The sequence below is a fragment of the Chelonia mydas genome, chromosome 12 (assembly GCF_015237465.2).
Source record: "Chelonia mydas isolate rCheMyd1 chromosome 12, rCheMyd1.pri.v2, whole genome shotgun sequence".
NCBI classification, from domain to species: Eukaryota; Metazoa; Chordata; order Testudines; family Cheloniidae; genus Chelonia; species Chelonia mydas.
The window spans coordinates 22,173,661-22,198,248 of record NC_051252.2 but is presented as its reverse complement, the minus strand read 5'-3'; the positions used below and the strand labels follow the sequence as shown (position 1 = coordinate 22,198,248).

At 37.4% G+C, this 24,588-nt stretch overlaps 1 protein-coding gene across 3 annotated transcripts in view; it reads right to left on the bottom strand.

Moving 5' to 3' along the window:
* The window catches only part of DPY19L3 (dpy-19 like C-mannosyltransferase 3), a 64,206-nt gene that overhangs the window by 15,627 nt on the left and 23,991 nt on the right, over positions 1-24,588 (bottom strand). For all 3 annotated transcript variants that reach the window (XM_037877928.2, XM_043526462.1, XM_043526463.1), the window contains exons 7-18: positions 24,454-24,577; positions 22,858-22,992; positions 18,895-19,026; positions 17,284-17,385; positions 15,552-15,625; positions 15,136-15,294; positions 14,000-14,122; positions 13,111-13,222; positions 12,393-12,449; positions 8,182-8,264; positions 1,879-2,011; positions 581-739 (exon numbers count right to left, since the gene is read on the bottom strand). In XM_037877928.2, coding sequence (XP_037733856.1) covers positions 581-739; positions 1,879-2,011; positions 8,182-8,264; positions 12,393-12,449; positions 13,111-13,222; positions 14,000-14,122; positions 15,136-15,294; positions 15,552-15,625; positions 17,284-17,385; positions 18,895-19,026; positions 22,858-22,992; positions 24,454-24,577 — 1,393 coding nt within the window. The remainder of the gene's footprint in view (positions 1-580; positions 740-1,878; positions 2,012-8,181; positions 8,265-12,392; positions 12,450-13,110; positions 13,223-13,999; positions 14,123-15,135; positions 15,295-15,551; positions 15,626-17,283; positions 17,386-18,894; positions 19,027-22,857; positions 22,993-24,453; positions 24,578-24,588) is intronic.

The following is a 24,588-nucleotide window of genomic DNA, read 5'->3' as shown; positions in this document are numbered from 1 at the left end:
ATTAGAAAAACAGGAATATGCTCAAAGGGTCAGTGTGAACCAAATGGGAAGAAAGGACCAAAGTACAATGTTAGGGGTTACAATAGCGCCACTGGCTGCACTATCGTTAAAAGGCTAAGTTCTCGCCCTGGTTTGTCTGTGGCACAGAGTCTATGCAATTTGCTTGTATTTGTGCAGTCTATTTAGGGCCTTCACCCTGTGGAGCCAACTCCTAGTAAGAGGTGAGAACTCCCTGGGCACAGCCATGTTACAGTTACCCAACCTCTCTCTCTGTTGGAGTCCATGCCTCCACCCTCCCAGGCTCTGGAAGATTATACATAGGGAACACTAGGCATGTGCCGTGCTCTCCTGAGGTCCAGCAGGTGGTGATTGTTTCCCCCCACTACTATCAGTTAAAGCAGCAAGACTCCTTTTAGGCTGAACTCCTGGATGAAAAATGATGCCACTGGGCCTTAGTTCCCACCCTCATTGCAAAATGGAAAAGATATTAGCAGCTTCAGACTCAAACATTAATTGCTTTTCTCCTAGAAGAAATTAAACAAAATACATTTTCCCTTCTAAAACCTTTTACTATACTTACATGACCATTAGCTATATCGAGCAGGTCTCGTAACCGACAGCCTCTGCTATGCCGTCTTTCATAGCATATGCTGTCCTCCAAGATTACATAGTTTGTTCCAAAGGATTTCAGTATGCTGTACACATCTTCAGGAGATCTCTTCGCATACACCTGATAAACCTACAAAAACAGAAAAATGAAGTTGTAAAAGCAAAACAGACTTGTTATCACTGTATATTTGTTTGTTCTATTTCTTTATTTTGTCATCTTGAACCAGAGACATGAGAAGTTTGTCTTAAAAATGCAGTCTTCAAGATGTGAATCAATTACCTTCCAAGTATAAGGCAAATATTGTCATCTTTGGTTACTGTATAGCCATCAGACGTCTCTCATATGGTTTCCAAAATGTATTAGAAATATATTCATTCTATCTATCTAAAGAATTTACCCTTTCACCCAACATAGCACCTGAATGCTTTCCATGTAAAATCAACAGCAATAGCCAAGTCCCTAATAGACTTCATGGAGTTTCTTGCAGTTCTCCCTTGTGGGGTCAGAACTCTGCTTGGGGTAGGGTTGTTTTTTTGGCTTGATGTGTAGTTTTTTTGGTTTTTTGTTTTGCTCTTCATATTTAAACCAGATGGCTTTTAGCTCCGTAACTTTTTATGTCTGCAACTGCCACACCATTATACAAGGAGAAAAGGTGATCTCTGAGGGCCAGATTCTGATGCTTTTACTCAAGTTTAGTAGCACCATATGCCACATGTCATCCCAGTGATTTCAGTATACACAAATGTGTAATCTAGGGTACTATTCAACAGGTGAGATTCTCACTGCTACTCCTTTTTATACCAGGTAAAGCACCAGGGTGACATAAAAGGGTTCTAAAAGCCCTGGATCCAGCTAGGGGATAATTCTCACAATGCAGCTGGTGGCTGTCCCTCTGAGGAGATGGGACTGTAGGACATTGGACAGTGTAGATTCTGGGCCATACTGCTGTCCATAAGGCAGTCTAAATTACATAGAAGGGTGCAAGCATGGCTGAAAACCACTTTAGCTCTCTTTCCCCATGGGCTGAAAGTTTGGTGTTGAGTCTCTCAGTAAGAATATCAGAATCTGGCCCTAAATCGGCAGACCCTCAAACCATTAAAAATTGCAGCAATTACACCAATACTTTGAACTGCACCAGGAAACAAACTAGAAGCAGTAAACAAAATTATTTCAGTCTCAACGCTCCATTAGGGCGCACATGCTTGTGTGGGATAGACCCAGCTCATAGTAATGGGAATTAGATGAAAGTAAGATCAGAATGTTCTTACTTGTTTTGTTCTCTCCCTTAGACTCTTGTCTTCATAATGTGGGTGATTAGTTAAGATCCTTCCAGTGCACAGTTTGACTCCTGCTAATAGCTGCATGCTCCCAGCAATCACTGCTTTCTTAGGAGTGTTTGACCTAAACAAATGTTCAGAACATTGAGGAAATCTTTGTGGTAGCACTTTGCATCAGCACAGTTACAGATCAGGAGAGAGGTTTTCCCCCATCCCCCAATCTTTCATCTCAGGTAGCAAAATGTTCTAGAAAATGTGATTGATTCCTGAAGTCACTAAATATGATGGAAAAGATTTGCAATGAGTCCCCTAAACACTAGGCCCTCATAAATAAATCTGTTTGCTAAATGGGTAAACTGCATGCATAAATGTCAGTTTTGCAAACTTTAATTGTGTTTGTAAAATTTGTAAGCACATCCATTTCAAGAGGCTTCCTGAAAATCTGGCCCTGAAATCCTAAATTGTTTGAGATATGCAAATAGCTGCTTAGAGCTAGGCTTTTTGGAAAAAGCCTACTAATTTCAATTTATAATGTCATTCTCTAGCTTACACAGCCTGTGAATATTTGTAGGCATCTATTTGTCATGTGTTTAAAGTAGCTTATCAGAAAAGATGTTGCAATTCTAATCTTTCACTCCTGACCAAATGACTGCTCTCCACTGTTACTGATCCAATCAGAATGCAAGAATTTTTTGTCATTCATCATAACTATCCTTGTTTTCATTTTGAATGAAAGTTTTCCTAAAGTGAAACAAATGGATCTATACTTCCCACATATCTACCATGAAGGAGAGAAAATTACAACATAAGGTTCTGGAAAAATTAACCTCAGTCATAAAATCACCACCGAAGTTCCCAGACAAAATAATTAGTGAATTATTATTTATTATTATTATGTGTCTTGTGGTAGTGCCAAGAGGCCACAATCACAGCACTACTGTGCCAGGCATTATATACACAATGAAAAGATGGTCCCTGAACCAGAGTTTTCTGTGTAAATATATGATGACACAAAGGGTAGATACAACAAGGCAGACCACAAGGAAGCAGTGAGACTTATGATTAGTGTAATAAAAAGTGGTTACAGGATACTAACTATGCAGCATTTGTCCAGTGTTTTGTAGGGATTGTGACCAAGGCAGATTATAAAGTGAGATTAGGACAATAAAAAGGAGCATAAACTAAAATGGAATCAGGAGGGAATCTGAAGCATAAATACCCACAGACAGACAGACACACCTAACAATCAAGTAATTGTCAAGTAACTTGATACAGAAATAGTCTTTCTTCACATGCCAGTGCATGCACCTGCCAATATCTAAAGGTTTATCTTGGAGGCGGTATGAAATGGTGGCTGTAAATGATCAGTCTTTTTTTTTTTTTTTTTTTCATGGAGTTCCATGATAAAGTTTGAGAATGTTAAGAGGCGAGCACTACATTTTGCTAGAGCCCTCCAGGAGATAAATATTAATTCATTTCTAAGTATTATCATAAACCTTTCCTAAAACTTCTTGCAGTTCCATGTTAATCTCATTCAAAAAGGGCACAGATAATAATTTTTAATATGCCAGTTTAACTTTACTGAAAAATCATTTTTAGTGGCTTATAAAACCAGTTTTATTTGAAATTCTGAAAGTCTTTAAACTCGCTTTAATATTTAAACTTAAAACATTCAAAGACACAAGTGTCATGAATAAATGTTCCATCACAAAGAAAACTACTTTCTCTTGGAATGTAGCAGTATGCACGTATAATGGTCCGCACCACTAGCTGTAGCAGTGACTGAACCAGAAACAAAGCACAGAACTCCACCATTGAGATAAAGAGAGTAATTCCTTCATCTGATCGTCGTAGCAGGCTTTGATCCTATGAATTAGCCATAAGAGGGGGACATGACACACATAGCCAGTATGTTAAAGGTACAGCATGATTTGCAACATTTCATGTATGCATCCTTCCTTAATACTTCTACCTGATTCACCCACTAACAGCTGTGGTCTCTATCTAAAGCAATTAACATGCTTCAAACCACTGAATGGCACTTCTCTATTACAGAAAAATGAAGCAATTTTTACAAATGTCTGAACAAATGATATATAAAATGAAAGGATAATTTGTTTTTATAGCTTTCTGCCAAACTCAGTACCAGGCTGCCCAACCTGCAAACAATTTATTCTCTAAGAAATGTCACTAAATAATGACAAGGACTTACAGGTCAAACTGATTTACATTATATAATTTAAATGTCATTCCAAGCAGACCTGATGGCATTTTGAACAAATAATCTAATTTATTTTTGAACCTCTAAGCTTCAACAAGTTAATTACTGCTGAACTAATGGGTAAACTGAGCACTATAATATAATGCATGAACCCTTGCTTTATCTACACTTTTAAGAATTTATAGAATTATGTAAATACTACAGAATAACTCATTGAAAATAAAAGGGTTTTATAGGAATTATAGGTCTGAGATTAACCTGCATAGACTTCAGAAAGTGGTAGTAATTCTTTCTGTTCTTGGTAAACTGCTATAAAATCCAATACATTTGTTTTAAGGAGGTCCTACTGAAATAGCGAACGTTGCAATTATAGGTTGTATCAGTAGAAATAGAGTTACTATTTCTATTAAGAGGTCTCTACAGCTGAAAGCTGACTGTGGAGTTCAAGGTTATAAAAACTGGCAAATCTCAGGTTATCCTTTTTACCAGCTGAGTGTGAAGAAGGAAGGAATCTATTCAACACAGAAAGAGTTTTCTGAAAAGGGCTTCCCAAACATCGCACTCTAGAACAGATTCATCCTGAAAAGAAAATGCCATTTATTCACAGAATACCACATTAAAATATTATGGGATTAGCTGAAATTCTTAGACAATAAAACATATTCAAGGAAACTCTGTTAAGACCAATTTGGCCTCTGGATTGGAAAGACTGCAACTGACAAGAGGGAAGAAATACATACATAGAAAATAACACATGCATTTTTCATCCTAGACTTGATTTTGCGCATTTGAATTTTGCGCGCGCACAACTGAATGCACCTGTAAAGTGCGGATGCACCCATTTTAGACAGTCAGTTAACACATTAATTGGTCTGCCATCAGAGTCTGTGGCTCAAAGTATGGTGCCAATAGTCTGAGGAAAAAGGGCAAAACTAGTTAGCATCACTGCTTAAAGCCTGGCATATTCACTAGCTTCCAGTATGAGATCTCTTGAGCTTTGAAACTAGGCACTGCGGCATAGGTCAGTAATGGCACTGTAAGGTAGAAATGCTGTCCTTAACTTGGAGATGGAATATGACCACTGCCTCGCTTTATTGACTTGTGTAAAAACAAATTTTTCTTTTCGGCCCAGACCCTTTGCAGATGGAAATCATGTGAAACTCAAAAACAATCACAAATTAGGCCAATTTCACTCAACACTTGGCCCAGATGCACTTGAAATCCAGCCAAACTTTGCAAAAAGGTTTGAATCTCAGTAAACTTTTCAACAAACCTGGCCTCTGTTTTAGGTTTGTGACAAACTTTTGCATGGTGGTTGGTCTGGTTAAAAAAGATTCCATAACTGTAGACAGGATCTCCCTCAAAGGCAAAAGACATTACTCCTAGATCACCTACCAGTGGTAAATAGAATAGAGGCGCTCACTCCGCTCTTCTTCCCCATCTCACAAATGAGTATGTTGTTCATGTTGTCTTAAGGAAAGAGACCAAAGCTAAGAATTTAACATACCTCCTATATGGGAATACAGAGCTCTAAGGGCTACTGGTTGCTCCCTCTTAGATTTTGTTTTGTTTTGTTTTTTTTACTGCTCCAGTACATACAAAAACAAGTGAAAAGGAAGCAGGAGTGTAACAGAGGATGTATAACATCAGAACCCCAACGATACAATATTCTTCAGTAATGGTCCAAAACATGGCAAAAGATTGTTGTAAAGATACAAAACAGTACAATTGTTAAGAATATTGTAATATTTTTATAAGGGGTAAATCTGTGGAAATATATATTTGGGCTTTTTTTTAAACTGGACAGACTAATGCAGGGGTTCTCAAACTGGGGGTCAGGACCCTCCAGGGGGTCACAAAGTTATTGCATGGGGGGTCGCAAGCTATCAGTCTCCACCCCAAACCCTGCTTTGCCTCCAGCATTTATAATTGTGTTAAATTATATAAACAAGTGTTTTTAATTTATAACAGGGCGTCGCACTCAGAAGCTTGCTATGTGAAAGGGGTCACCAGTTCAAAACTTTGAGAAACACTGGACTAATGGCTTCTATCACTCATGTGTATCTGGACACTCTTTTATACTGTATTTGGATCTGTCAGACCCAAAGGCCTTTTTGACGTGGAAAGGTTTGCAAAATGGAACAAAGGTATCCTAATTCAACAATATATGTGACCAACTGGAGTTCAGCCACACTTCATTTTCTATAAATGAATGAATAATTCTTGACATCAAGAGTTTAGAATGCAAATTCTGGCAGACCTTTACCTATAGCAAAACTGCCAAGTGGTAGTACAGTATAATGTTCTGATTCCACAACTTCATTTTAAATGAAGAAAATATCAATCCAACCTTGAGGTGCAGGCCATAAATTTGTTTTTGATTGTAGTTAGTGCACAGCTAACTAACTTTTATTTGTGACCAATATTATTTCTAAAAACATTAAATCCTAAAGAAAAATTTACTCTAACTGTCATGATTTTAAAATGAAAATGTTAGCATTTTCAGCAGAGGGAAGATGTGAGATTTACATCAAGTGAAATCCAGTTTGTGGTTGGGACCGAAGCCACATGTATATTTTATGTATAAATCTATATCAAACTCTGTATACGGTACTCAAGAGACCTGAGCTATCAAATATTTACCAATTCTTAATAAACAAGTGGCATTAAATGGCACTGGCTGATAAAAATTAGTCATGAGGTGATGTCAATGTGGCTACAAAGATACTAAATGATAGAGACAACAAGAGCCTGCTTTCAGAATACCATTCTAAAATTAGTAACCTATTTACTTGTGAATAATTACATTGATTCTCATAGGTTGCAGAGTAGGAAAATACAGCATTATGGTTCATAAGATTACTGCTGGGGTGAAAATGTTAGTTGCTGTTAAACTGCTGAGTAACTAGTTTCATCACAATACATTGTACACACACAACTTCTACAGTTGCCAACCCTCCAGGGTTGTCCTGGAGACTCCAGAAATTAAAGATTAATCTTGACTTGAAGATAGTCATGTGATGAAACCTCCAGAAATACGTCCAACCAAAATTGGCAACCCTAATAACTTCAGTTATTCAAATGTAGGATATTAAACAGCAAACTTGAAAATAAAAATATAATGCAGTGCAATACTAGGGTGTTCAAAATATTTAAAGGCTAAAAAGCAGCAGGTTCAGGTTTTACCTCCAAAATATCTTCTCAAGAACACAACTCTGCTTTAAAAATAAAATCGCAAATGGCTATGTGAGAATTCCAAATAAATGCAATTTCCAGGGACGACAAACAGCAGGGCTCTGGTAAACCCTGATACGCCCCCAGTCTGAGTAGGTTCAATATTCACTACAAACACTTTTCACACCTGGCAAAGCAGGTGGTGGGCTAAATTCTAACTTCAGTGCAGCTGTGTAGGTTTAATTTGGCTGTGAGTTCTGAGTGCAGCATTCAGACCACTCTTTGCACCAAAACCACCATGCCCCTGTGCCAGCAAGCCGCTACAAATATATACATAGATTAAGTTATTTTAAAGTAAGGGCAAGAGACTGGCACATGCACACTCTGTAAAAACTGATTTTCACAAGTGAATGTCCCTCACTTTTTAATGTTATCTTAAAAAAAAAAATAAAGACCTCAGATGCACTTCTGCTTCCTTTGGAGATATGAAAGGTCACATGGAGATTCACTGATTTCAATACTTTTTGTTGTTGTTGTTGTTGTTGTTTTGACCATCACCTTCTCCAAACTGAAGATTCTCTCACCTTTTCAACCAAGGGAACTATCTGTGCTTATCCACCCATAGAGCCTAATTGAGACAACTTGTTTCCAGAAACCTTGTTGCCAAACAGTGGTAAACTCTGTACCAGGGCACAGCAGGCTGGCAAGAGTTGCAACTATCTGTTTTCCACAGTCACTGATGTTCTAGTCCCTAGACATCCCACTCCCCTTTAATTATCCCCACAGGTCACTATAGTTCACTGATGACCTGTGGCAAATGGAACAGGAGAGCACTATATATAAGAATACTGGATTACTATAAACAGCATTCAACTTAAATAAAATAAAAATACTCTTACTTAATCCAGTTCATCAGCTCCACTGTGTCTGGATCATAGAATTCTCTCAGCTCTGACAGCTCATCCATCATTCCTGGACAGAACTAGAATTACAAACAAAACAACCTGAAGACAAAATGAAGAAACCAAGTTCTGGATATTGGAACAGAGCTTAATTACAAGGTAAGTGGAAATGGCTGGTTTGAAGTATTGATCTTTTCTACCTTATAGACAAGCTAAAAGGCTTTAGTATAGCTGCCCCTCTGATGCCAATGATATGAGGGCCAATCTGGGGCCTGTTGAGGTCCCCAGCTGATGCTAGATGACCAGATAAAAGCAGAATGATCAAGGTGACTTTTTAACTTAACTAGACCATTCCATGGTTTTGTCACCTAGAGATTAGATTACACCTTAAATATATTTGGAAACTGAAGCTAGTGGTGAATGTGGCAGTCTATTTCTGTAGCTGATATTATGTGAGTGCTTTGGAATCTGTACTGGGTGCCTACTGGTCTGTTATTTGTTATGACTTACAAAGCCCTAAATCTACTGTGTTGACTGCTTCTCTCCCAGTCTGATTCTGCTGCAGTTGAGATTGGAGAAGATACATTGGATAACACTCGGTTTAAAAGAGAGGGGCTGCTGTCAGTATGTGTCCTCTGAGAGTCCCTCAAATTTGAAACTTATTCCCCACTTTGGTCTGCTAGTAAATTTAAGGAGCTTGCAGACTTCCCTTATAAAATGATTAAACCAAAATGCTCAATTTTGAGGGCTTAAAATTTAAGAGGCCAGTTTAATAAAAGTGCAGCGCACCTGCAGTTCCTGTTTGGTCTTGGTTAGTGATGTCAGTATTTTTAGAGGTGCCAAACATCAGGCCACTTATTTGGGTGAATAAATTTAAGCATCTACATTTTGGCTTCATTGTGGAAAAGAGAACTGCTAAAGTTATTCATACTGTCTCTGTTTGCCTAAGGATGAAAGCAACCAGGATGTTAAATATCATCCATAGGGATATTAGGCTGGAAATCATAACTATAAAAATAAGATTGTCCTTTCCTCATTTCTATGGAACCTCAATCTTACAGACTACATTGTTAAAGATGCCTGTCTCTGGCAAGACGTAGGCATAATGGACTACAATAAAGATATTTGTACCCTCACCAACCAAATTTCTCAAGACATAGATTTATTTGAAACACAACGTCAGGATTTCATGGCATAATGGGAATTCTGGACTTAATCAGATTTGTGGCCTTAGCAAGTCCTAACAATTTGTTTAGGAATAACTGAATCATACAAACACAATTTGATAATCTTCTGTGTTTAAATTGTAAAGAATGCATATAAAATCATTAAACAACCTGGATAATGACTAAAAATTTTGATTTTAAAAAAAAACCCCCAAACCTTTAAACCTCAATGCTGAAGCAATAACATGCTGGACAAATATGGAATGGAACTATAAGTGCAATCAACATTACGCATGGAAATCCTCCAGTACGCAGTTTTATGTGAAAGTTGTAGTCTGTAGGTTTCAGAGTAACAGCCGTGTTAGTCTGTATCCGCAAAAAGAAAAGGAGTACTTGTGGCACCTTAGAGACTAACCAATTTATTTGAGCATAAGCTTTCGTGAGCTACAGCTCACTTCATCGGATGCATGTTCCACAGTATGCATCCGATGAAGTGAGCTGTAGCTCACGAAAGCTTATGCTCAAATAAATTGGTTAGTCTCTAAGGTGCCACAAGTACTCCTTTTCTTTTTGTAGTCTGTAGTACACTAATGTAGAAAATTCATGTGAATGGAAATGTAGATGTCTTGTAGGTTTCAAGATGTGCTATATAACTAATCTAAAAGCTGGCTAGTGTTGCAGCCACAGCTGTAGCTGAATAAATAATCTTTCAGGCAAAGTATCTGGGATTGTAGCAACCACATGTCTTAAAAGAAGCTTTTATTAGCTTAGTCAGGATTAGGTTAATAATACCATAAAATTGCTGGTTTAGGGGAGGGGGCTAATGCATATTTCCTCTAATAAGTGTAATCTCAAAGTGCTATGCTAAATGGGTTTGCTTACAACTACTTCACAAGAACCAGACATGATGGCCATTTAAACTTTATTTTTACATATAATAAATATGGAAGATGTTTATGCAGTCGGTGAACATGTGGTGTATGAAAAGAATAATTTATTAGGTGCAAAGCAAATATTGTATGTCTTGATATACAACAGAATCAACTTACACCTTAAGCTTTGTGGCAAAGGTTGGGATGGGTGATATAAATAAACCAGTCCTTTGTCACGGAAAGAAAAGATTCTGGACCTCTCTCAGTAGAGAGGTAAATCGCTGTCTCTGGCCATACTCTGAGGATTGGTTCACTGACAGCATTTTAATCTATTTGTTGAAACATTTTCAGCCCTGACGAGGGAGTAGTAATAGTCAGAATTTTGGGGAACTGCCATTTTCCAAGTTTTTTAAATTGCATCCTAGCTAGCAGAGAATTCAATCCCCTTTTTGGAAAGTCCTTACTTAAGGGTCTGATCCTGAAAGATGCTGAGGATTTTGAGAGGAGCTAAATCTGTTCACTCACATTGAACATTCAGTACCTTGCAGAGTTAAGGTCTTAAACTCTATGAATTAGCCTTAATACTTCCACTATTTGGAGACCGGGCTCTTCAGGTAGCTTGAACACATCTATGGGCCTGATCCACAGCCCATAAAAGTCAAAGGAGTCTCCTGTTGACTTCAGTGGACTTTGGATTGGACCCTATATGCTTCAATGAAACTTCAGAAATGGATACTGGGGGATTCAAAGATCTCAGCTTGTGAAGAGTTGGACTGAATCTCATCATAGTTGATGTGTTACCCGAGACAGCATCCTACAGAAAAAGGACTTGCCACATCTAGCATGGATAGAAACGAATACATCCCATCCATTCTCTGGGATGTGGAGAGGTGCTACATTTCCTAAACTGGCACACCGGAAGGAAAAAACAGTATCCCTAAAAATGTGCAAAAAACCAAAACAAAACCACACCTGCCGAAATGGAAAAAGAACCATGAGATAGTGGGACACAGTGGTCTAGATTATGTCAATAGTTTGACTTTCCATTTTGCCTCTGAACTGTATTTACTTTTTGCTTTTAAAATAAATTAATAAAATTCACAAGGGGACTTCACAGAGCTTCAGAATCTTCTCTATTCCTAGGTTTATTATGAAGAATATTATGCTCAGTTCCTTGGTTATTATGAAGATTCCCTTTCTTTTTTTTTTTTAACTCCGATAATGAGCTTCACCTTGAGTTTCTTTGAAGCTAATGATTTCAAGGGAAACCTCTTGTCTCCCATTGGGGATAGCAGAAATAATTTCTGCATCAAAGTAGCTCCTGAATTTTTTTTTTTTGTTTCTATAAATATAGATTAAAAGAATGGCCTGCCCAGTTGTCGGTGTTCCATTAAATTAATGATCTAAATCTCCGTGATATGACAGGCTGATCAGACTAATAGTCTACTTCATATATGCCATTATTTTGGAACTTTATTTTATCTTGGTGTTTCATAAACACACTGTTTCATGTATTTACATATAAAAGCTTGAGCCTTGTTATCTTTTGCTCCTGAGACAGGGTTGATGATAACACAAATCTTAGACTCGTTTAATTCTGTAGATTTACTTCAAAGATTGCATAAGATGAAATACAGCAGTAGAGTAGAAGATAATCATTTCTTCTCCTAAAATGGATCATTACACCAGTTAACAATCTGTATCTTAACTGCAACTTACCTATAAGTACTTAAAATTAGAACACATATAAGCTTACATTTTCAGAATATAGGAATGAAAATCATTTCTAACTGATAATTTGCACACAACTACCACAATTGCACATGCACTTGTAGTATCTTAGGATGCAAGTAATTAGTCAGATGCGACTGTTCATTTGAGTAAATGCATATGCAATTTAAACAGGCAATCAATATTTTTACACATGCAATTACATCATTTTCTTAAAATTCAGCCATAAATCTCATGCTATTAGCTAAAACCTCTCTCACCCAGTATTTATTTTCAAATGTACAGTTTTGAGGCAGTATGAAAAACAGGGATATGTTTTTACATCTGAAACATGGATCTCAGACTTCTTATATACAATCAGGAATTTAATTTAAAAAAATTCATTTTTTTACCCAGGAGGGAAAAAATACAAAAATATTAAGATGAAAACATTTCTTACCTTATAGGAAAGGTACAGCAATGTGATTATTGGTACCAAATACCTAATGACCCATAGCTAGGACAAAAACCCAAAACAAACATTGATTAGTTTTTATAGCGAAATTTAAAGTGTTTTGATATAAATGAACATTTATATTTCCTTTATGATTGATGCACTGACCGTGCAATGGAATCTGCACAGCCATAAGTATCTGCCTGTGCAGATCACGTTTCAAGATCAGGGCCTATTTGTTCTGAGCTAAAGACCAATAGCATTTGAAATCCTTCTATATAGAAGGATTTCAAACCACCACAAAATGTTACTTTATATTTATGCATTTTAATCTCCTATGAAGTTCAAAAAATCTACTGTACAGTATAATAAACAAATTGTAAGTCTCTCTTCAAACTGCTGATTAATTCTAAAAAATTCTATGATTTTTATTTAGTCAAGATGTTACTAGCCTTCAGAGCTTCTTCTATATTGCCACCTAGTGCATTAAAATGGCATAAAACCCCAGGAAAATACTAGTTTAAATTTAAAATGAATCATTTATCTGAATACACATTTTAGAAGTATTAACTAGTGCTTTTTAAATGTTTTCATGTAGTGTAGGTGAGAGACCTAAAAACATTTGATTCATTTCATATCTACCTTTAAAAAGCTGAAGCTTCATTTGTCTAATTATGGGAAAATACAGAATTTCAAATACTGTCATAAGAAATATAGCTCTAACCCTCTGTGGTGTGTAGAGATGAACAGATTTCAGGACAAATCCCCAAACTTCAGTACTGCACAAACCAAAAGAAGCAAATACACACATATGGGATGTCCAAAGGTACTTCATTCTGGAAGACAAGCAAGTTTTCATTGATCATATGGAGCTATACTACTGTACAAGAGGGCTTGAAATTTTTTATAAGTAAATGTTGGTAAAAGTCTATTTTACAAAATACTCACAAACCAATGAAATATTTTCATCAATGATAATAAATTTACATATAAGTGAAGTAAGAAAAATGATCCTCTAACTTTTTTAGAGTTTAAGAATGCTTACTTTGCATATTTGACATGTGATGTTGACAACGTGTTTAATTGTTATAAAGCTTTAACTTTTTGAATCTCAATGTCTACTGCTATTAAATAATTGTCTAACCCCCACAAAATTTCATGAAAATTTGAAAATTTAAATAGATGGCAATAGAAAAAAATGCTTACAAATCAACATGAATATCAATTGAAATCCTACAAAAATAAAAACTTAATTTGCCAAGCCTATGTACAACCATGAAAAATATTTTGTCTAGTCAGTAACTTCAGAGGAACTTCAAACACAACTTTCTTGTGTTCCCAGGACACTGAGGATTGGCATCATAGCAGAAGTAACTGACTAAAAGATCAAATTTGGCAGCTTGTCACAAAGGCTTGAGATGAAATACTTTGCCCCCAAAATTGTGTCTTCTCTGTGATCTGACTATTCCGGGAAAGATCCTGCTGGGAAGGGTTAATTGCACCAGGAAGCAGGCAGTAAGATGGAGAAAGCAGAGCGTTGCATGGGGGTTATGACTAGTGTTAGATATTTAATATTCAACAGCTTGCAGAGACAATAAAATTTTTTAAAATACCTCATTGTGCTTAAAGCCAGGCATCCAAACAGAATTGTGTGCATTAAGTTGTAGGCAGCTCCAGGCTTCAGTAGTATTGTGCAAATTTCCATTTTATCCGTGGATTGGACATTAGCTGAACCACTGAACGAACAAACAAAAAATCAGTGCTGTGCTAGGCTTAGCAATACATTATTTTAAAATTGCACATTTGCATGCAGTTTAAAATTATTTTAACCTCTTGATGCCATAAAGACTAAATGTCTGATGTTAGTACTAATTAACTTTTCATTCTTAAAATGGTGTTTAAATATTTCACTTGCAGATAATGATGATTACAGTAATAGCACCTCCATAATGAAATGTCAGGTTTTCTGTTTTCATCTCTAGGGTGTTGGTTATGGCTTTAAATGAACTTTTAAAATAAATAAAAATGTTAGGTAGTTATTTACAATACACTATAATGCAAATCATGAAATATTAAAACAAATTCACATGAGAAATTCAGTGATTGCCAATACAAAATTTACCATTTAGTTGGGTTTTTTTGGTGGGGGACAAAATTTATGCCCCAGAATCTCAGCTGTAGCCAAGTGTGACAGCACTGCAAAGGAGTTAACTGCAGCTCCTGGATTCTGGGACCAGTTCTACATTGGCCCTGGAATAGATTGGAATAGCGGTGGGGTAGGTCACAAACTATAACTTGCTGGAATGCAGTAATGCTCCAGCCATGTCCCTCCTATCCCTGTGCCAGGGACACGGTGAATTGACATAAACCAGACTCTGTCAACTGGGGACTTCCCCATGATTGGGAGATCCTCAAGTGGAAGCAACTGATAATTCTCTGGCTGCTTTGCAGAGAGGGACTGGAATGAATTAGAGACACTATATTTTGTAGTAGGTAATTTTTTTTTTTGTTTTGTTATAGTCAGTAAAATAGTTTGGGGCTCTAAAGACTAATTACAGCTAAATCTTATTACACACTTTACATTTTGAACTTCAGATATGAAGTGATTTACTTTCTTATTTTTACAACCTCTCTCTTCACTGTCTGAGTACTTGTGGTAAAGTGTACTGTATACTGCTGTGTTCACCTATGTCAGTTATTTAGCCTACTGAAGAAAAATTCAGGAAAATCTAGTTCTGAAACACAGTACCTGAGATTCTGAAAAGCAACAACGGCAGCTGCTACTGCCATAAGCAAGAGAACAAATAGGTAGGCATAAAAAAGTAATGTATCAGAGAGTCTTGCAAAAGTATTAAATGGCAGCAGACCAAATGCTTCTTCACAGAGGTACAGGTTAGCATCGAAATCTCTAAAGAAAGAGAAAATAAAAACAGTCATACTATAGATTTCATAACTGGTGGCTACATGAAAGGTTCACAGTTTCCTTATTGAATAAGGCAATCATGAAACTATGCATACAGGTGAAGATTTCTACCTCTTGTTCATATCATGCACTTATTGCAGATCTTGGTTGCAAATAATAAATGTTGACCTGAAGATCTAACTTTGACAATGAGCTGATATAATGAAGTAACACTGAAAATTTCAGATTAACTGATATCCTACCTTGTTGTTCCAAATCCAAATTTTGCTTTCAGGAATTTAAATATATGTTCATCTGACTCAAGATTAAGAATTTTCTATTGGGGAAGAAAATAAAGTTACATTTTTCTGCTAGAAATTAGAATACAGCTTCTCTTCTCTTCAAGACTTCATATATTAAAAAAATTATTTAGACACTGAAATTGTGAAACAATTCATAATTGTTCAGCTGTAGCCTTAAAGTGCATTTCTACTGTGCTAAACTTTGCAAAAATGGCGCTGTGAAGTTTAATGTTTGTCTTTTGATACTTTTTGTATCATGTGTTCCCAGTTACTTTTCTAACTCTGAGTCTTGAGATCTCAGTCTGTAGTCTGAAAGTCAACTTGGGTTCTTTTTGTTTTCAAGCATCTTCACTAATATAAAGGACAAATTATGCCTTCAAGTAGGTTTATTATCACTGACTTTTATCATGCCCTACCATAAGTAAGGCCCTACTAAATTCACGGTCCATTTTGGTCAATTTCATGGTCATAGGATTTTAAAAATAGTAAATTTCATGATTTCAACTATTTAAATCTGGAATTTCAGTGTTGTAACTGTAGGAATCCTGACCCAAAAAGGAGTTGTGGTGGGGAGGGGTCGCAAGTTTATTGTAGCGGGTTGTGGTCCTGCTACTGTTCCTTCTGCGCTACTGCTGGTGGCTGCGCTGCCTTCAGAGCTGGGCAGCTGGAGAGCGCTGTCTGCTGGCCGGGAGCCCAGCTCTGAAGGCAGAGCTGCTATCAGCAGCAGCACAGAAGTAAGGATGACATGGTATAGTATTGCCACCCTTACTTCTGCGCAGCTGCTGGCGCCACCTTCAGAGCTGGGTGCCCAGCCAACAGCTGCCGCTCTCTGGCCACCCAGCTCTGAAGTAAGAATGGCAATACCATGGCTCCTCTAAAATAACCTTGAGACCCACCTGTAACTCCCTTTTGGATCAGGACCCCCAATTTGAGAAATGCTTGTCTCTCCCGTGAAATCTGTATAAGGTAAAAGCACACACAAGACCAGATTTCACGGTGGGAGACCACATTTCACGGTCCATGATGCGTTTTTCATGGCTGTGAATTTGGTAGGGCCCTAACCATAAGTGTGTCTTGTGGAACTCCACTGCCTTCAATCCCATTGTCTGCTAGGTTTTGATCTATTGTACAAGCAAATTGTTGATACATAAGGACGAGAATCCAGGTCACACTCCTTCAGCTGCACAGTGCTAGCAGGAGAATAATGTGACCATAAGAGGAGCTTTTTCCCCCCCTACTTTTAAATGTATAGATTTGTCTCTGTGTACACACACAGCAGATATAAGTAAAAAGCTGTCTTTATATAGTAACTTTTCGGAGTAGAACTGCACTTTAACTTTTTAAATGGATTTGAGTCTAACAGAAATGGATGAAAAGATTCGCAAGTAACAAGAGTGTCTTGTAGTGCTATAAAGCAGTATCGGCCTTATTCTTCCCACAGAAGTACCGATAAAGTTATACATTTATGTGCATGCATAAGTTGCAGAAATGGGGTCAACTTGTGATGAGAGGGTTCCAGAAAAGAGAGGTTAAAAAGATTCTTGGACAAAAGATCTGAAACTCTCTTCAGCTTCTAAAATCTACTGTTTTAAATTAGGCGAAATCTCATGATTTACTACACAAAGTTGCTTACACCACGTATATTTATCTAATTCCTAACTTTACATATGTAGAAAACTTCATATTTACCTACCTTAATAAAGTTATTAACTAGAAGTGTCAAACATAACACCAGGAATACATGGAAGGAAAGTTTCCCAAGTCTATTAAGCAAGCATCCCATTTTCATGTTTTTCTAGAAATTAAATGGATTGGTATTTTAGTCTTTTAAAACAAGATTTAGGATTTTATATATCTGGAACAAGAGATAAAATAAGCTGCTTCAAATTACTTGTTTAAATATGATTAAAAATTATTGCATATTATTAACCACCATGTGTGTTCTCCAGGTTGCTGTGGAAATCAGTACATTCTCAATATGCCAATGGGGCAAAGGGCATTCTCTTAATTCAACATGAGTATCGGCTAGACTACATGGCCTTCTGGATGATCTCCCAGTTTAAAGCTCCAGATTTAACAATGTTCCTGGTGCCACTCACAGGCAGTTTGGGATGGGAGCAGACATTGTCTAATTAGAAGATCACAGTTCTGGTCTTATGCTGCCACATAGGATGGGTCAAGAACTATGATCCTGTAATTAGACAGCTGGTTTGACTTAGGGCTCCTTCCTACAAAGGATTCTGACGGCTTGGAGTTAAGGATCTGTCTGAGCCCTACCGAAATCAGAGACGCTATATGTGTAAAGGTCTGTTCTCACATATACCTTTGCAAGATCAGGGTCTCCGCCTGCATATTTGTAAATGTTAATAGCAAGTATAGAATTGTGAAATTGCTGATACCTCCCAAATTGTAACATTTTTAGATGTATCCGTTAATTTCACTGAGCCTTTACTCTGTTGGAAATCGTCTAACCAACAGTAATAGCCTGTTGAAAATGACCGCCCTGAACCTTTAAGCAGGGGGGTATTTGGCTGGCTGGTGGAAAGAAGGGACATGTGCTTTATGGCTTGAGGGGGTCGGGGGGGGAACTGCTGTAAAAGGGTCAGCGTGGTCACTGACTCATCCCCTAGGAATGCAGGGTTTAAAAGGGGCAGCTTGGGCATCCTGGGGCACCAATTATTCAGGGAGGATGGGGTTCCCCTGTAAAGCTTTGGAGTCCATTTGTTTGGCCCTATAAAAGGGGGGAAGTAAACCTGATTGCTAACACTAATTGCTGTTGCCTCCTTGTGGCAGATGTCCAGTGAAGGTACTCCATAGGAAAGGTATACAATGACTGGATAAATGGCTTGGAAAAATACTTAAAAAGAGGTATTCGTTAAAGGAACGAACAGGGGGTGGTTGGGGGAGGGGGTTGGCTCCCTGCTATACCAATCATAGGAGTCCCCATTCTTATAGCCCACCTTAACTCTCCTATGAGGGAGGGTGGCTGGTAAGGTCCTGGCAATGGATTTGCTGGAGGGACCTGGATAGAAAAAGAGGGGGAGCTGATAAAAGCTCCATGGGTAATTTCGGAATAAACATGGGGTTACCTGCACTATACACTTTTATTTGCTGGGTAGTCCCAGATATCAATAATAAAGTTGCAGCCTGATTAAACCTATGTCAAATGTCTCCTGTCCTTGTATTGGTATAGCCAGACTAAGTGTTGAGGAAGGGGAGATATTATTCTAAAAACTTAACTACTTTTAAATTTGTCATACTGCTTATTTACTATTACAAAACAAAAAATGTTTTGAGCACATACCTGAACTGTTCTTGCTAGCAAGACTGACACATTAAAACTTATAAGTAGGGATCCAAGAATCATGGAATTAAAGAACTGTAGACCACAGACCAGTAGTATGCCTGTTAACTGTATAATGTACAGCCATGTAACCTGCAACAAAGAGATGTTATGTATGCCAGAATATTTAGAAAAATATTTGCTCTTCCCTGAACAAAAGCGAGTATTTTTACTGTTGGTCTCTTTCACTTATGTCAATCACTTCTAGTGTTAAATGTGGTATTGTGAAAGTTTCAGATCATCATATTCAGTGGTACTATCCTTCTTTGTATAATATTCACACACAATCAATAATTAGGTTAATAGTATTTCATGCTTTTGCTATGAATGTTTGATGACCCAGTGACCTAGGCATATGAATGTTACAACCAGGAAAAAGTTAATCACATAAAATGGCTTAAGCATCTTGGGGAAGTATCTTTCTGTGCCAGCATTTGGGATCACAAATATTTATTCTTCTTATAGGATTATCATTGCCAGTGAATGACAGTTGTACAACAAGCAACTACATTTTCTTGAGCTTCTTATGAAACTGCAATAGATAAGGATGCTCAACTGGATATTCATGTTAAAAAAACAATTGATTTCACTGATGTATGATACTGTGTGTTTCTTTTAATTAGTACTTTGCATATGGTAGAGTTCAATGCTGGATTACAGCATTGGCCTAAATCAATACCAAATAGATAAGATCCAATTTTAAGTCAATATGCAACAATATTCTGTGGCAAAGACACTTCTTAAAATATCTTATAATTCTTTAGGATGAAATGAACTGCTAAACTTTGTGGTAACTGCTGAGGTACATCAATGGCTATCCTGAGCATATGTCTGCAGATATACATAAGAGACCTTTTGTGGAGTTTTGGGATGTTTATAAAGCAGATTATGAGTAGTTTTAGTCTTGCATCCCTGTTGATTTTAAGCATAAATTAATACAATTACTTTAAAATTCAAGTCACCATCTTTTTGACTTAAGCTGTCTGACAGTGAAGTAGTATTCAATTTACACAGGAATACTAGCCATAAATCTATACATTACCCATTCTTAAAGTATTGTCTGTTGGATCATCTTACACTTAATGTAGCAATACTTAGAACACAGGTTGAGATCATCTCAATGGAACTGGCAGGCTTTTGATATTGAACTCAAGGAAAATGTCTTTTTCCTAGCTAAACAATCATTCAGCTGATAGTGAATTCCAGTTTTCATTCTCCTTACAACAACCTTTTTGTCAGTTCAGTTCAGCACCATAGTGATGGCTTCTGTTCTACGGTAAACTTGAATGTCTCAAGGGTATAATTGGTCTTGCTTGTTGCTGCAACAGCAATCTGGTCCATTCTGTTCCTCCTTTTTGATGTATGGTGCAGTGACTATAGCTGTCTTTCAAACTATGATGTAAGGTTGTCTTGACAACCTTCAGACAGTTTTATGACTTTACCTAGCCAAATAGTTATCCTTTCCACACAGTTTATCTGACAGATTCAGCACGACAGCAGGTGCTTGTAGAATCAGTATCTTCAACATTTCCCATGTAAGATTTTCTGTTAATTTTTGGGGGCTCTGGTGGTGGCTCAAAAGCTGAAGGAGAACCCTACTATATACCTTTAATAGATAAGCACCTTTGGGAGCACTCTACAGTATCTAGCGCAATGGAGACCCGAGACTGTTTGTTTGTTTTGTTTTTTTTTTTTTTGTTTGGGAGCTACAGTAATATGAATATTAAACAACCTACAACTATATAAAAATTAGGAGATATTGGACCTTGTTCTGTCCCCAAGTGACTTCAGAAGGGTTGCATGGATGTAACTCATAAAAAAAAATTGTGCCCTATTTATGGTTTCTATAGCTCTGTATATTACTGCATGACACATAATGCAATACCATACAATTTAATATAGGCTTCAAATCACACCAATTCAAATAGAAGATTTTGTAACTTAGGATGTAAACAGAAAATCTCTCAAACAAAAACTTCCAATCAAGATATTTAAAAATGGATTCCTGATGTTAGGCTCTTAAGTTCTTATCCTGGCACATAATTACATGACCTGAATTTCAAAAATGCTGTGCATCCAGCAGCTCCTATTGAAGTAAGTGGGAATCCTTGGCCAATAGGTATGCAAACAGCATTTACCTAAAAAGAAACTTCATTTTCAGTTTCTGCTGACCAACTACAGGAATATAAACTTCTCTGATGGTTGATCACACCCCCAGGACTGTTGAACTGAAATCAGAATTATAGTTTAGGACTTTCCTTAAAGCATTCATTAGTTATGAGTATTATCGGATTCAGATAGCCTCATGGCTTACAGGTATTACACTTGTAATACTTTTTTAAACTAGTTACTATAATTTAACCTAGTTTTTCCTCTGAAGTTTTTTGTTTTAAAATGTAAACATTTGTTTCTCTTGATTAAAGGGCAAAAAATTATATTAGTGCTAGAACCCTTTAGCACTGTCCATTTCTTATTCAACATATGAAGTTACTTAGCATTACAATTAGTATACCATTACATTGGCAACTAAAAAGAACATGAGAGAAACATTTATTATTTCCTGAATAATTTTAATTGATCATACACATTCATGGGAGTGACAGTAAGTAAATCTTATAAATCACATAGTTGACAGGTGATTTTATTATTTTTCGATAAATTCAGATCCATGAATTTATTAAGGATGCATATTCTCAACAAAACATACTTAAATATAAACTGAGAGTTACTTTCCACCATTGCAAATTCAAATACAGCATATGCTAGAAACATGCTAAATTTTTTAACTGTACAAAAAATGCAGAGTTCTCTGGAATAAATCTTGCTATGTATTTGTTTTTTTTTTTTTAAACTGGCAAAAAATTGGCCCTGATTCAAATCTGTATGAATTATATATTCTTGATTTTTCTTTCTGGAATCTTAACTTTTTAAAACAATAAATATTCACTGAGATGCTTTATGCTGTTTAACTGTTGTATAATTTATTGCTTCAAATCAAGGTTTTAGAATACTGCATCCAGTTTAAAAGTCTTTATGCAATTACTTTTGTATTTTACCAGACCTAACTAAAGCTCTTATCCTACAAAGATTTATGCAAATGCTTAACTTGCTACACAAGAGTAGTCCCAATGGGATGGGACCATTCATGTATGTAAAGCTGAGCACAAGCATAATTCTTTACAGTATGAAGACCTTAGTCGTCGTCATTCTAGCAAGAATACAAAAGTTTTACACTTTCATGTATTTAATGCTGCTGTATACTTGGTAGAATCCATGTTTGACAAGTATTTGTGATCACAACTGCAGCTGACATGATTTCATTTGGTTACAATCCCCAGCGAAGACATGTTTTTTTGTTGTGGGTTTTTTCCTTGTTGTTACAAACCATTTTAGCAGAGGCTGTAGTAAGACTACAGGCTTAGTAAGGTTTTAGCACAGTTTCTGAACATTAGCTCCCATACCTGCTTTCAGATCTACCTGATTGCAAGCATTTATTTGTGTGGAATCAAATGTAGAATTGGAGCCTTGGTTTGTAACTATAATTGCTGTGGCAGCAAATAGTTTTTTTATTATCAAGTTTGGCCATAATCATGTTTGAAAATGATCCCCAAAACACTAGTTGAGGACAGCGCTTCACTATTACAGAACTTAGGAGTTGCACCAAGTGAACAGGAACAAAGCCAGACAAACATTCCAGCTGAAAAATCATATTCAGTTACCAAAAAGTGTATATGTTCAAATTACTCAGTTCTATCTCTGTTATATTACAGGAAATAACTGATTGTGATTATTTAAGAGCACATCACAGAAGTGCACTGCATATGATGTGCTACTTTCAAATGTAGAACACTGTGCAAAGGAACTTCTCGAAGCTACATTCGTATTAGACTCAGAAAGTCTGGTCATGGCCAGAAATAAGATTACCTTTGTTGTGGGAAGCATGTCAAGACAGTCCAATATGAATAATACTAATGCTTGCATCAGCATCATAAACTGATTGAATTGCCAAGTCAGGCTAAAGAGAAAGGTTGATATAAACACTGCCAGAAGTGTCAGTTTCTGAAAGGAGAAAGTTCTTATGTAACTTACATATCTCCATCAATAAGTGTTTGGGGGGGGGAGGGGGAGGGGGAGGGTTCTCTCAAGTGTTAAATTAAGAGTACATGTCTAGAGTTTGACACTGAAACATCTTAATTTCTAACTACAGTACTTGGATTGCAATGAGACAGCTGGTATTTAGAGTTTCAAGTACCACAATTTACACACACAATTTAATTTTGCAGGTGCAAAATTGCAGTAGCAAATATTACAGTTGTAATTTCACCTGAAAAAACAGCTAGGTCTCAGCTCAGCTTGAAAACTTATCTGATAGGCTAGGGGCGGGCAAACTTCTTGGCCTGAGGGCCACATCAGGTTTTTGAAATTGTATGTAGGGGCGGTTAGGGGAGGCTGTGCCTCCCCAAACAGCCAGGCATGCCCCCACCCTGCCTCTTGCCCCCTGATGGGGGGCCCCCCCCCATGACTCCTGCTCCATCCACCCCCTCCCCCCTGCTCTCGGTCCCCTGACTGCCCCCACCGGGACTCCTGCCCCCATTCAACCTCCGTTCCCTGCCCTCTGACCGCCCTGACCTCTATCCATGCCCCTGAACTCCCCTGCCTTCTAGCCAATGCCCCAGCTGCTCCCTGCCCCCTTACCACGCTGCCTAGAGCACCAGTGGCTGGTGGCGCGGGTGCACCAGGACAGGCAGCCGTGCAGCACAGAGCACCGAGTCAGGCTGGGGTCTGCAGCCCTGCTGCCCAGAGCACTGCACCATACAGCAGCATGGATGGGGGCGGGGGGGGGAAACAGCCTCCTGGGCCAGGAGCTCCGGGCCTGGGCAGGACGGTCCCGTGGGCCGGATGTGGCCCGTGGGCTGTAGTTTGCCCATCTCTGTGATAGGCTCACGTTGGATATGTTGTGTTTCATTATGTTGACCAAATCTCAAGTAATGACTTAAAACTGACAGTTGCACAAACTGTATCATGTACATGCTTTTACTGCTACAACTCAGGGTTAACTCTTAATTTGTTTTAATGTAAAATTAAAGTAGGGGGAAAAAAACTAATCTTTGGGCTTTGTAAGCCTTTTTCCTAACCTCTCTTTGGGTGACCCTCTTATGACCTCCCAAATATATAAAACTCTACTTCTTGTGCTCTGTACATTTTTTCCTTTCAACAGTGAAATCTTTTATTAAAAACAGATTTCTTTTGCAATTTTTTTCAACCCTGAGTGCATTTATCAGTGTTTGCACCCCTTCATACTTCAATTTGTTTAAATTAATTACAAGCTCCTCAGAGTAACAATTCTTTCTACCATCTATTTGTACAGTGCCTTCTACATTTCCATCACTATATTTAATAATAGTGCTTTCCTTCTGATTTACAGCAGTTACCCGAAGCACACACTTCTGTTTTCAGCAGCTCTCCTGACATTTCAGATACTAGTTTTGCTATATCAAATATGTTGTTAGAAATACTTACTTCATGAAGAGGCCGTAAATGAGATCTGAATAGGTATGTGATTGCTGCTATTTGAACTGCAAAGAATGGCAGTGCCCAGTTCTCTCTTAATGGAATGGTGAATTCTACTCTTGTGGTATCTATTCTGCACAAAAC